General features: G+C 37.7%; 1 protein-coding gene across 2 annotated transcripts in view; it reads left to right on the top strand.

Moving 5' to 3' along the window:
* SIK2 (salt inducible kinase 2) overlaps positions 1–13,511 on the top strand; it is a 167,315-nt gene that overhangs the window by 139,739 nt on the left and 14,065 nt on the right. For both annotated transcript variants that reach the window (XM_001371286.4, XM_056794415.1), the window contains 4 exons: positions 91–214; positions 1,619–1,839; positions 3,641–3,793; positions 7,913–8,077. In XM_001371286.4, the coding sequence (XP_001371323.1) occupies positions 91–214; positions 1,619–1,839; positions 3,641–3,793; positions 7,913–8,077 (663 nt within the window). The remainder of the gene's footprint in view (positions 1–90; positions 215–1,618; positions 1,840–3,640; positions 3,794–7,912; positions 8,078–13,511) is intronic.

The raw sequence follows: 13,511 nt of genomic DNA, 5'->3' as shown, positions 1-13,511 counted from the left end.
GAAATCTAATAGCAACTGAAGATACTGGAAAATGTAAGGTGCATTTGAAATATTAGGTAATCAATGGATGCATTATTATTTCTATCTTAGAGCATGGGAGTAGTTCTTTACGTCCTTGTCTGTGGAGCTTTGCCTTTTGATGGACCAACTCTCCCTATCCTGAGGCAAAGGGTACTGGAAGGAAGATTCCGGATTCCGTATTTCATGTCAGAAGGTAAGTTGTTTGTCTTGCTAATTGTGAGTTACAGATTTTAAGCTCTGAATGAAGTACCTTCTTAAAAAGCTGCATATTTTCTAAAAGTTGTAGGTGGCCAAAAAAAAAAGTGACTGAGTCACTTCAGAAGCCAAGGAAATGAGAAAGAAAAAAACCCTCTGTGTAGGTGAGACAAAAGAGTTCCAGCTTTACTTGTGACTGAAAACAGAAACAATTTAACAGATTAAAAGCAGCGAGTCATCCTCAGTCCCATTCACCCTGAGTCTATAAATGTCTCAGGTTTTTTAGACAAAGAAACATACTGTATGTTCACAGATTCACAACCATTTTTTTCTGAGTAGAAAATGGGTTTTCCTTTTTCCTTTGATAGGAAGCCAGAAACTAATAATTAATAATTGACAGAGTTATTTAATTGAATTGATAACTTCTTAGTCCCTGCCAGTCTCTTTTGGATTGTTATATAAGAGAAAGCTGTATCTCTTCTTTGATTACTTTTTAGATTGCCATCCTTGCTGTTTCCATCTGTGAACCCAGGCACTTTATAAAATGACTAACCTTAATTTTGTTAATAATAAAAGTATACCAGTAGTTTTTCCTGAGTTTACTATTGATCGCACATCTTTCAGTGAAGAGTCTCTTTAAAATACTATAAAATCCACCCTAGAATCCATGCAACTGCTAAATGGTGCCTGTATGATAGATACTCTAATCTCACTTCAGCTATTTATCTTCAAAATTATATCTAACAGTGAGAGGCATCAAAGTGCCCATTCTCTGAGAGAGATGTTATAGGATCCATCAAAGGTATCTGTTTTTACTTTCTGAAAAAACTGAGTAGAAGTTTTTCCCTGTTTATCAGTTGTTATTTTCCTCTCTTAAACTCCTTAAGAGACATGAATTAGCCTTAAGCTACTTAGGAACAAGTTGTTAAATCCCTGCTTTAAGAGTAATGTTTGAGGAACAGCTGGTGGCTCAGTGGGTTGAGAACGGGAGGTCCTGGGTTCCAATCTGACCTCAGATACTTCCTAGCTGTGTGACCCTGGGCAAGTCACTTAACCCCCCATTGCCTAGCCCTTACCACTCTTCTGCCTTGGAACCAATACACAGTATTGATCTGATGCGGAAGGTAAGTGGTTTTTTAAAAAATAGAGTAATGTTTGGTTTGTTTTTTTTAGGAGGAAACTAGGTTCATGACTAGAGGTTTGTTTTCTGATGGTAAGGAAGCTTATTTACCACAAAAATTGGAAAGATTCAGCTATGACCACTGATTTTAACTCTCCATATATTTCCAGAATACATTTAGCACCATTCACTTGCACATGAGCCTATATATCAAATGAGGCAAAGATGGTAGGACTTACCAAGTGTTTTGACTATTTCTTTTTAACTTTTTACTTTCCTTAGATTGTGAGCATCTCATCCGAAGAATGTTGGTTTTAGATCCATCTAAGAGGCTAACAATAGCCCAAATAAAAGAGCACAAGTGGATGCTGGTGGAAGTTCCAATACAAAGACCTGTTCTCTATCCACAAGAGCAAGAAAATGAGCCATCTCTTGGGGAGTATAATGAGCAGGTCCTGCGGCTAATGCATAGCCTTGGAATAGATCAACAGAAAACCATGGAGGTAAGGGAACCGGAGCTATTTTCTGATTTGATTATGCTTGGCATCTCTAAACATAATATGATAGATTCCAAGTGAGTACAAATAAATAGCGCAAGAAATAGAATTTTTTAAAAGACATTGTCTGCAAATAAGTAGATTGGAAGAGGAAGCAGGTCAGCTCTCTAAAGGGAGCAAAGAATAATAGCTGATAGCCAGAGTGCTGCACTGGTGTACTTGGAATAGTGAGATCTAGAGGATGACCTTCAGTGTATTGGGCATATCGTCTTTGGAAGGTTTGGCTGAGGGAGGTAGGAAAACCTGCAGGTGAGCTGTGATGAGTGCTAACATCCTGAAGTAGAGACATGATTATGACAGAGCCTGGCACACAGTAGGTGTGCAGTGAATGCTTATTCCCTTCCCTTCTTCATCAGTATTACTTAGTTTTCTCTTCAGATTATGTCAGTGTCCTGCTATCTGTTTACTTACATTATCTTCATTCTATTAATCCCTTTCCCTGTACATTTTAACTAAAAGTGAGAAGAGTTGTTAGAGAAAAGGGCTTGTTCTTTACCTTTCAGAAAAGAAAAAGGTGAAAATTGGCAAATAACAGGAAGATAATTTCTAGATGTCATATGAAGTTTTTTTGTTCATGTATCAGAAACAGTTGAAAGTTGGGTGGAAAATAGGATAAGGAGCTATAGGCAAAGAAAGGTCAAAGGAAACAAATGAGGGGAAAAACAGACAAATGAATGTGAAACAGAAGAAAATGTTAGCATGATTTGGAAGTTTTAGAAATCATAGCTCTGAGAATTCATAAAATGTTAGTGTTATTTTGTTCCTTCCACAAAGGTTACCATTTCAATAGGCTATATTCAGAAGGCTTTTGACAATAATTAGTGAACCAGGCCTAAGCTATTGTTTGGAAGGTGAAAAGGAGGAGTTGAAAAATACACTTGTGGCTATTTCAGAGATGAAGGCCTTCTCCAGCCTGCCATTCTCCATTGAAGTTTCTGAGAAAAACTATAAGTGTCTTTCTCGTTTGCCCATTGTTCTAGCTGGATATCTTTCTTTGCTGATTTCCATAAGGTATTCAAAGTGGTGACTTGGAGGAGAAGGAGGTCCCACAAGCTTGCTTTGGCTCTGTACCAAAAGCTCAACCCAGCAGTCATGCTGCCCTGTCCAGTGGAGTCACATGCCAAAGTAGCAATCAGCCTCTCTGCTCTGTTAGGGTTGGGAAAGTAGACAGACCAGAAGTAAAAAAAAAATTAGACGGAACTCTATTTTCAAAGTATCAAAATGGTGGGATTACAAAAACAAGAGAGAAAAATTACCTAAATGCAGAAAGAGTATCCCTTTAATCCAGCTCCTAGATTTTGCTTTCAAACCAAATAAAATCCATAATGTTTTCCCCAAATTCCATAATTCCTAGTCTAGAGTTGTGAGTGACTTGAGCCTATGTTAAGGCTACAAAATTATTATTATCCAGCTTAGATTGTTGACTGACCTGAATCAGCAAAGTTGCAACTGTAGAATGATTACAAGGTTGTTTCATATGAAGAAGCTGCAATCTCATGCCCTTCCTATGAAAAATAGCAAATTACCATTAATTAATTACTCATCATTTAAAGGAGCCAGTCAAATCTAAGGGGTTGTGACTTTCTCTTTTGTACTCTGGATATTTGGGCTTCACTTTGAGGCATAATTGATTTTTCCCCCATTTCTAATAATACATTGGTTTTCCCTGGTTCTTGAGGAAAGTGTAGGGACAGAAACTTGGCTAGTTATGGCATTGGGGCTCAGATACTTTTTTTCTCTTTTTCAGTCTTTGCAAAACAAGAGTTATAACCACTTTGCTGCTATCTATTACTTATTGGTGGAAAGACTGAAATCTCACCGGAGCAGCTTCCCTGTGGATCAGAGAGTTGATGCCCGCCAACGTCGGCCCAGCACTGTTGCTGAACAAACAGTTGCCAAGGTAGCTCCTGATCCAGCTGGTGGTCTTGTATGGCACACACATAATCATTTTGGATACACTTTTCATTAATTAGAAAAGGGTTGAAATAGGACTATTTACACTTATGTCATTTATTTTAATGCCTTTATATTATTGATTATCATACCTTTATACGTGCATACATATATCATACAATTCCTTTGATTGATATCTCAGAAGTTTCTCTTCCTTTCCCTTTTCTAAAAAGATTGGCTTCACAAATCCAAAAACCTCCTTTTTGTTTAACCTCTTCAGGGAGTTCTAATTGTTCGGCTTTTTTGGTTCACAATTGTCTGAATTAGGAGCATGGCCTAGTAGTGAAGTACTGGAATTGAAGTGAAATCTGTATTCCTTTCCCAGAACTGTCACTTAGTAGCCAACCTCCTTGGATCTGGGGCTGCCCTCCCCTGCCTCCCCTTATAGGATAGCAAGGAAAGGGCATTGGTGACTGTAAAATACCATGTAAATTTGAACTCATTATATTTGGTATTTGGTTCTTCATTTCTCTATCTCCTGATCGTAATAGCTTATGTTTGTATAGCATTTTTATAGTTTACAACCACTTCAACATATATTATCCCCTTTGATCCTCACAACAACTCTGAGGTAAACACACAGAATCAGATGTCGTAACTGAGACTCAAATTAAATGGCACTTTCCCAAGGTTTCACAGACAGACTGAGACTAGGACACACATCTTCTAATGTATTATTAAATCCTCTTTCCATTTTACCATATTGACTCCTATTTTAATGTATATGTGTATCCTTTTAGAGTTTTCATCTCATTTATTCCTCATAATAGCTCTATGACACAGGGAGGTCATTTGTCCCTATTATAGGGGAGAGGAATGCAAAGTTTCAGACAGTACCAAAGTTCCATTGTTTGTACCAGGAGTCTTCGAGCTTCTGAACTAATATTCTTGCTCCCCTTCCATGCTGTTTCTCAAAGCACAGTGGCTGTTGTTTTGTGCATCTCATGTGGCCCATTTTATGTAACATTTTAACTAGCATTGGTCCTTATGCACTATTTTAAAAGAATGAATATTCAAACACTCAGATATATCCATGATCCCATTGATGTACATGTTCTTTCTAGGGATGCTAGGCATAACTTATCCATTACTATTCTTCTAAGAAATTGTTGTCTGTGTTCTCCCAAAGGTTTGCCACAAGTTTGCTTGGAAAGGCAGTCCAGTCTAGGGGCAGAGACACGGGTCTTGGAGTCAAAAGACTCCTAATATGAACAATGATATCTTGTGCAAGTCACTGTCTCAGAATCTTAGCTTTCTTCTTCCTCTAACAAGGGTGTCTCACTATTATCATTGGGTACTTGATACCTCATAAAATGTTTAGAAGTTATTGTTAAGGACCTTTAAAAGGATTTAATGGGTAATCAGAAAGATTAGGTTAGAACATGATGAAGTATGCAGAACTATCTTTTTATTTGTACTTTATCAACTAGCAAGTATTTCTTTTCTTTTCCTGCCACCTTTTTGGCACCCCTCCCCACATGAGAAGGAGGGAGATGAAGAACAAAACAATCATCACAAATATTCTTAGTCAAGCAAAACAGATTTCCATTTTGACCATGTCTCATTCTGCATCTTGAGTCCCTCTCCTCTCAGGAGGTGGGAAGCCTGTTTCATCATCTCCACTCTGGAGTCATACTTAATCATTGCATTGATCAAAATTTTTATGGCTTTCAAAAGTTGTTCTTTTTAACAGTATTATTGTTGTGTAAATTTTCTCCTGGTTCTGCTCACTTTTTGCATCAGTTTACCCAAGCCTTCCCAGGTTTCTCTGAAACCATTCCTTTTGTCATTTCTTATAATGCAATAATATTTCAGTTCATCCATACATCATAATTTCCCAATTGATGAACTTCTTTTGTTTCTAGTTCCTTGTTGCAACAAAAGGAGCTTCTATAAAAATTTGTGTCCATTTATGTCTTTTTTTCTTTCCCTTTGATCTCGTTGGGACATGTACCTAATAATGTTCTCTCTCTCTCTCTCTTTTTTTTTTTTGGCACAGTTACAGATTGCTTTCCAAAATACATAGACTAATTCCTAACTCCACAAACAGTACATTAATGCACCTTTTTTTTTTCAATAGCCCCTCCAATATTTGTCTTATGGAATTTCAGTTGTCTTGATTTGCACCATGATAATTATTAGTGATTTGGAACATTTTTTCATGTAGCTATTGATCACTTTCTTCTCTTGAGAACTGATCATGTTCTTTGTCCATTTATCATTTAGGGAATAGGAAGCATATTTTCTTTAAAGGAATTTTTCATATATTGCATACTTCATTTCTGTGTTCCATAATGCCATATGAAATACTAGTGTACTCTCACTCTTTCACATCTCTCATCATGATGCCATGACATTTGTATGATAATTATTGCAAGGAACCAAACATAATGTTCCCTTTTCTAACTTTGTTGTTCCTGATCTTTGGAGAACATCACGTCAGAGTTTCATTAAGATTCATTAGGAATTCATTGGAATTTAAATAATTAAGGTACATCCATTAGAAATGTAAAGCTTTGTGTTAAATTCTTCACCTGTCAAATGAGAAAGTTGAACCTAGATGCCTTCTGAGTTAGATTCCTTCCAGGCTTAAGATTTTAGCACTCCATGACTTTCATTGTTAATTCTTTACCAAGCAGGTAGACACTTCTGAATACTTCTGGTGGCTTTTGTACACAAGGTAGTTTTTTGGTTGTATCTCACATCAAGCAATAGGAAAAACCATTTTAAATATTTTTTACTGCTTTATAAAAGGGCTACATTAAAGAAATCCAATAAAGTTTGTAGAGAAGTTCCCATTTTGGCCAAAACTTCACAGAAATTCACTAGTGTTGCCTTCATCTAAAATGGTGTGTGTGTGTGTGTGTGTGTGTGTGTGTGTGTGTGTGTGTGTGTGTGTGAGAGAGAGAGAGAGAGAGAGAGAGAGAGAGAGAGAGATTTAAATGTGTATTAATCTAAAGAATTGTTAAGTACCTGGTGAGGTGGTTGAGCCAACACATAACCCAATGACCATATTACATGGAAAGGAGCTTGCATTTGATGGAAAAATTTTGATCATTTGTTTCCTCTCATCCCCTTATTATAAAATGTATAGTCATAATCCCCTAAGTACTGATGACCCTGTTATTCCTTCCTTTGCTATTCCAGAGTTTCCAATATGGTGTAATTCCCCCAGGTTGTTTTGGGTATCCATACAATGAGCATAATAAACAGATAATAAGAGACCCATAATCCTGTTAGTTCTTTAAAGTAGGATTTTCCATGTTCTGTTATATTATGGGACCTGTATTCATATCACAAAGAATAGATACATTCTTCCCTCCCTTCTCTTCTATCCCCTTCTCTTTTCCTTTCTCTTACCCCCATCCCCAATTTCTCCCCCTGTTTCAAAAGAAGTATTTCTAATGCCAGTTAGCCTAGAAAAGCCAGCAAAATAGTTATGAAAAAGACAGGAGACAGAGCCACAGAAAGCATTCTTGAGTTCACTATTCCCAGGCATAAGCTCAGTACCACTCTGGTTACACAATTACTGGGTATAATGGAGATATGTGAGATAAATCTCATTCTCTCGTGGATGAATAAATAGTCTAGAAATGAATATTTTTTCCTACCTACCCCTGCTTCCCCTCATCTTTTTTTGCATTTGCTAACTCCAGCCATGGCCACAGAGATACCCTACCTCCTACCACACAAAAATATAAATATGAAAAACAGCATGGAATACCGTTCACTCATGTTCATAAGCCTGCTCAAACTGTCCTCTGCCACCCTGACAAAATCATGCCCCAAACTTGGAACTGTAGTAAAAAATAAAAGATCAAAGTCTAGCATTTGGACAATTAATACATCAAATCATTTCAGAACATATAGATACCTTATTAATACTACACATATCAGGTCTTTCTTCCTATTGTATAGTGAGAAATAACAAACTATTTACAATTCCAATATTTACCAACATCTAATTGTTTTTTATTTGCACCCAAAGAATATTAATTTCTTGAACTGTTTTTGTTTGTGATAGATCTGTGTTTATCTCATCAGAATACATCTTCTTGCTTTATAGGCACAAACTGTTGGTCCCCCAATGGCCATACGTTCACCAAACATGAGACTGATGAGGTCACCCATCCTCCCTCAGACATCAAATGTGGAGGTCTTTTCCTTTCCAAATTCTGGATGCCAGGCCGACGCAGCATTCATGGAAGAAGAACGAGTTGATACACCAAAGGTATGGTGTGTTATAGTTCAGAGCTAAATTCATGGGAGATTTGCTTCCCTCCCCACATTCAGCAGTGGCAGTTTTTCAGTGGCACAAACTGAAGGGTACTGCAAAAGAACCCATGGAAAAGTACCAGAGTCTTACCTCAGCACTAATCCATGTGGTCCTTTTTCTGGTCTAGAGATTTCATTAAGCCCTAATAACTGAAACTTATATAGCACTTTTAAGTCTTGCAAAGCACTGTGTACATTTTATTTTATCTTCACAACAGTGGAAAACACTCTAGTGTTATTATTCCCAGGTTACAGATGAGGACACTGAGGCTAAGAGATTAAATCATTTGCCTATGTTCACATAGCCAATCAGTGTTGGAGGCAGGATTCAGACTCAGGTTATTCTGACTCCAAATTCAGATTCTATCCATTAAAGCATATTACTCTGAAAAGCCTTTACCCTCTTCCTCCAAGATCCAGGTCCTTTCTTATTTCCTACTTGGTGGGTTTTCATGTTTGAGGAACTTTTTGAGGAGAGGGAGAAGCAAAAAGTACTACTTCTAAAAACCTGTGAAATTATGATTAAAAAGGACAAAGATTGGCCTATTTTGTCATTCCCACTAGTCTCAGATTGTCTTGTGGCTGTAAATCCATAGAAGTCTTCTTGCTAATTAAATAGATGGAGCTTGGATATACTTGAAGGAGAAAGATTTACGCTTATACTATCTGGCATTGCTTTTTGGATGGAGGGCAGACAATTTCATGCTAGGATGTGAAACAAGAATGCAGTACTTTGGATAAAGCATAAAACTGAGTTGCTGCTGACCATTAGAGGTTAGAACAATACTACTGCAAACATTATCCTTTGAGCAATAAGCTTTTCTTTCCCTACTATTTTACACTTGGGAGATTAATTTGTCTGCTTGGAATGCTGTTCAGTGTACACTAGCTGCTTCCCTCCCCACTTGGTTGGGAAGATATCTTATTCTATTTCTTTGCACACTTGAAATCTAGGTGTATGTTGGGAAGAAGGAGACAAGAAGGGTCCCCAAAAAAACTCATCCCTTTTGAAGTTCTGAGAAAAGACAAACTTAGGGTATTAAGATTTTATCTGTGAAGGCATCAGATCCCCAACATAAAAATGGGGCACTGTCTACATTATTATTTAGAGTGAGCTATCTTAAAGCATATGAATTTTACTGTAATTAGGGAACAAACCAAAAAGGATTAGGGGGAAGGTTCAAAATAATTCTTTCTTTTTTTTAGACCCTTTCCTTCCATCTTGGAATCAATACTGTGTATTGGTTCCAAGGCAGAAGAGTGGTAAGGGTTAGGCAATGGGGGTTAAGTGACTTGCCCAGGGTCACACAACTAGGAAGTGTCTGAGGCCAAATTTGAACCCAGGACCTCCTATCTCTGTGTCTGACACTGAGCTATCTAGCTGCCCTTTCAAAATAATTCTTAATGCTTTTGCATGGAGTAGGAAAGTCCTGGTATAACTCTGCTATGCAAACCAGCTAGGTTTATTTCTTGCCTGTTGTATTTTTGTTAGTTTATCCATTTTAATTTGTTCCCCTCCCTAACACTGCCTCCTTTGAGACCAATGAATCACTACACAAAGAAACTGTTAGAGCCTTTGAAAACTGTAGCTAGCTGACTCACCTGGTAGCACACTCCTTGCTGCTGGGAGAAGTTTAAGAAGATTACTTGCTGGGGTGGGGGGTGGAAAGGGGAGAAGGATTTGTATAGGAGTTGAGATAGATGACCACTGAGATCTTTTCCATTCCTTTAACTCTGCAACTCTATGTATTTGTCAAATATGACTATAGCTTATCGTTATAGTTGTTTGATTGTATATTTCCCACATATTATATTTTTAGGAAGGATTTCATAACCTTGTTTATTCACTAATTTCATTTCTGCCCTCATAAACTGACAATTTTTTCTAAATTTCAAGGGGACTTCATATTCCTACATTAAACCTGTGATCTTCATTAAAGGCTCATTAAAGGCTTCTTTAAAGGCCAGAGAACTGAGGATAGACATTAAGGAGAGACCCTATGATGTGATAGAAGATTCTGAATTTGGAATTAGGGGACCTGAGTTCAAATTCTGATCCAGTTTTATATGTATGACTTTCAGGAAGTTACTTCACCTCTTATAGGTCTGGATTTTGTTATCTGTGAAATCAATAGGATTAGGCTAGCTGTGTCTTAAGCTCCAATTCCCTTCTCATGATCCCTTCTCATCCATACTTCCTGATTATTTACAGTTTTCTAAAATTTGCCAGATAGACTACATTCATCCCTGAGGCTATGGTAGTAAATTATGGCACTTTCAGTATCCTGCATCTGTATTAATGATATTGATGATGATGATTTTGATTATAAATTACAACTGATTGTTATATAGGTTTTAATTTTTGCAAAAACACTTATGCATTACCTCATCTAAGGCTTATCACACCACTGTAATGGAGCTATTTAAAGGTATTATTATCACTATTTTACAGATGAGAAAACTGACTCTCCAATAATTAAGTGACTTGTTTATATGTTTATCCAGCCATTAAGTGTTAAAGGTGGTAAAAATCCATGGCTTCCTTTCCTCATTTCAAATCCTCGAAACAGCATAAATTTAGGGTCACTGTAAAAGCAACTACAAATGGACCCTGAAAACTGGTACTTGGCCTCTCATTTTAAGTTTATAAAATGAATTTTTCATTGTATTTGTTGTTTTGAAGGTAGTGAGTACTGCAGAGAAATGTTTCTATGTATTTCATAATCCCTTCCTGTTTTCATTTTGAAGGGACTACAGAAGCTAATAATAAGATTTTCCATATCACCACTCCTCTTCTGCCTGCCAGGGGGGAAATTGGGCCATGAAAATGGGTGTATGGTAATGAATTTTCATAGACTACATTGACATTTGTTTTAGAATGTAGTGGTATAATGTAGCTTTTTTACTTTTGCTATTTTTGTTGGCTATAAATGATACTATTCATTCTTGCAGGAACATCTTATTTTTCAAGTGTTCTTATTTATGATAGACCAAGAAGCTTTATTCCTTGTTGATAAGAACACTGACTATTTTGAGTCCTCTTTAGGTACAACACTCCAGGGACGTCTATGTACATGGGTTCTTATAATTGTGAACTGATTTAAAGGAGAATGAAAAATGAATGCCTTGTAAAGTGTTAGAGATCTCCCTGGCCCATGTTATATTTCTAAAGTCCTTTGATTTGCATACCTCAGATAGCAGAGTTTGTTTCTTAGAACACAATATCTTTTATTTTAAAAGGTTAATATTATACTAGAAGTGCCAGCTGTTTTTGCCATAGAATGTCTAAAAGTTTTAAAGTACTGTGAAGAAGGGAATCCCAAACTGCTGTTGAAAGCATCATTATACCCCACCTTTCATCTGATCAATAATCAATCCAGCTGCCAAGCTAAGATGCCTTTCATTTCCAATGTTATACAATCCCATCAAGCGCTTTTTGTTATTGCTTTAAGGTTATAATGTATGATAATGGTACCTCTGCCCATTTTGATGCCAAACTAAGATGGTCTGGACTAGGCACAGTCACTTCCTTTGGTTCTTAGACCAATCTGGCAAAAAAGGGAAGAAGGAAAAGCATGGGCCAGGGCTCTGAAAGTATGCTCCAAATTCATAATACTATTCCCCCTCTTATAATGGCATGGAAATGGAAAGAAGTATGGGACTTGGAGTCGGGAAGTTTGGGTTCAGGTTCCAACTTTGACATTTACAAAACAGGTAATCACAAGTCATTTAACATCTTTTGAGACTCACTTTCCCCACTTGTAAAATAGGACTAATACTTTCACTGTGCCTACCTCACAGTGTTCTTGGTGGGGAAAGTAAGCCCTATAACTCTATGTAAATGGAAATGGTTAGAGGTAGATTGAACCTAGGCTGTTGAGAATTGTCCAGTGTGGGGAGGCAAGAAGTTTCCTGTGGCCAAAGCAGCTGAGCCATAACCAGATTGATTGCCACATTTTACATGTTCTAACTTGATCAAGCCTCAGAGCAAGAGTTTATGCTATCTAATCCATCTACCAGAGCCTGAGATTGGACTAAACCAATTTTGTGAGGATGTAGGTTATAAAAACATCTGTTTCCTAAAATCCTAAGTGTAGTTAACTAATGTGGTAAGAGAATATATCCTTTCTAAGATGGTCCTGGTGAGCATAAGCTTTTCCTGGGTCCATTTGGTGTGCCATCCAGTTGCCCTTTTCCACAGATGCCTAGGGCCAAGTAGACAAAGTCTGAGTGCCAGAAATATGGGACAGAATGAATGTCTGCTATTTCAGGAAGCCCAAGCCCATTATTAAATGCACTTCTATCTTTTAAGTACAGGACTAACCCATAGTGCCTTCTCAAACCTGTCTCTTTCATCCAAGAAGGGAAAATTGGAAATTGTTTTTCTCCTGTCCCAGGAGTCATATCAGTATGTAGCAATTTTCTGTGAATGTGCAAGAGGTTGTAACAGATCCACTGCAATATCCAAATTAGTCCCTGCTGGCTAGTAATATTTTCATAGAAGTTATAAATTAAAAATTGTTGAGCAGCAAAATACTTAGTCTTTGTTCCACTCCCTGGACTTTGCAATGTGACCTTATTTATTTCCTCATCTTTGTGTCCTTGGAGCCCCTCAAACAAAATAGGGACTTAGTAAATTGAATTGTTACATACCTGACCAGTTTCAGAAAACTTAATCAGTAGAATAAGACAAGTCTCAAAAGCCAAAGTAGATGTACAAGATGCTTCTCAAGCAACTACTTGGTTCTGAAAGAAGACAATAAGCCTCCCAAGAAAAGGAGAAGAAGCTGGGTGGGGGTCCACACCAATAACAGAAGTGCTCTCAGGGTTAGAGGTCTTGAGATGCCAGGGACTGGGTAGGCCCTGAAGAAACACTCCTTTTGAGACCTCACTTGACTTCTTCTCCAAATACCCTTTATTTAAAATGCTGCAGCCACCCTGTTCCAAAGGATGGCACAGCCCCAGAGCTATTTTCATGGCATAACCTCTGCACAGGCAAACAAAGGTCTGAGTCACCCAAGTCTCCCTTTCCAAATAAAGAACCTAAAATTCCTCCAAGATGATTGGCTGCATGAAAAGGAAAGTGTCTGGCACAGGAAGGTTCCACGTCATCTCTCATATGGGTCTGTCCTGCCTCCAAAGAAAATACCATCTTCCGAGTGAAAGTGTTGCTTACAGCTGAGCAGTGTTCACAGGCTATACATGATTAGCTTACACAAAGAGGGACAGTTCAAGTAACAAGACAAAGACTTGCTTTTTCTTGGAGCTTTTGCCATCCAGGAGACAGCCAGGCTGCAACTTCCTTCTAGATGCTGTTGCTTCTGCCCACCCTACAGTAGATCTTTCAAGTGTCAGTGGCCTTTTCTTGGCAATAGCTTAGAAAGGCTTGG

Source organism: Monodelphis domestica, chromosome 4 (assembly GCF_027887165.1).
Source record: "Monodelphis domestica isolate mMonDom1 chromosome 4, mMonDom1.pri, whole genome shotgun sequence".
Taxonomy (NCBI): Eukaryota; Metazoa; Chordata; class Mammalia; order Didelphimorphia; family Didelphidae; genus Monodelphis; species Monodelphis domestica.
The sequence above is the reverse complement of the archived record's forward strand: the minus strand, read 5'-3'. Positions and strand labels throughout refer to the sequence as shown.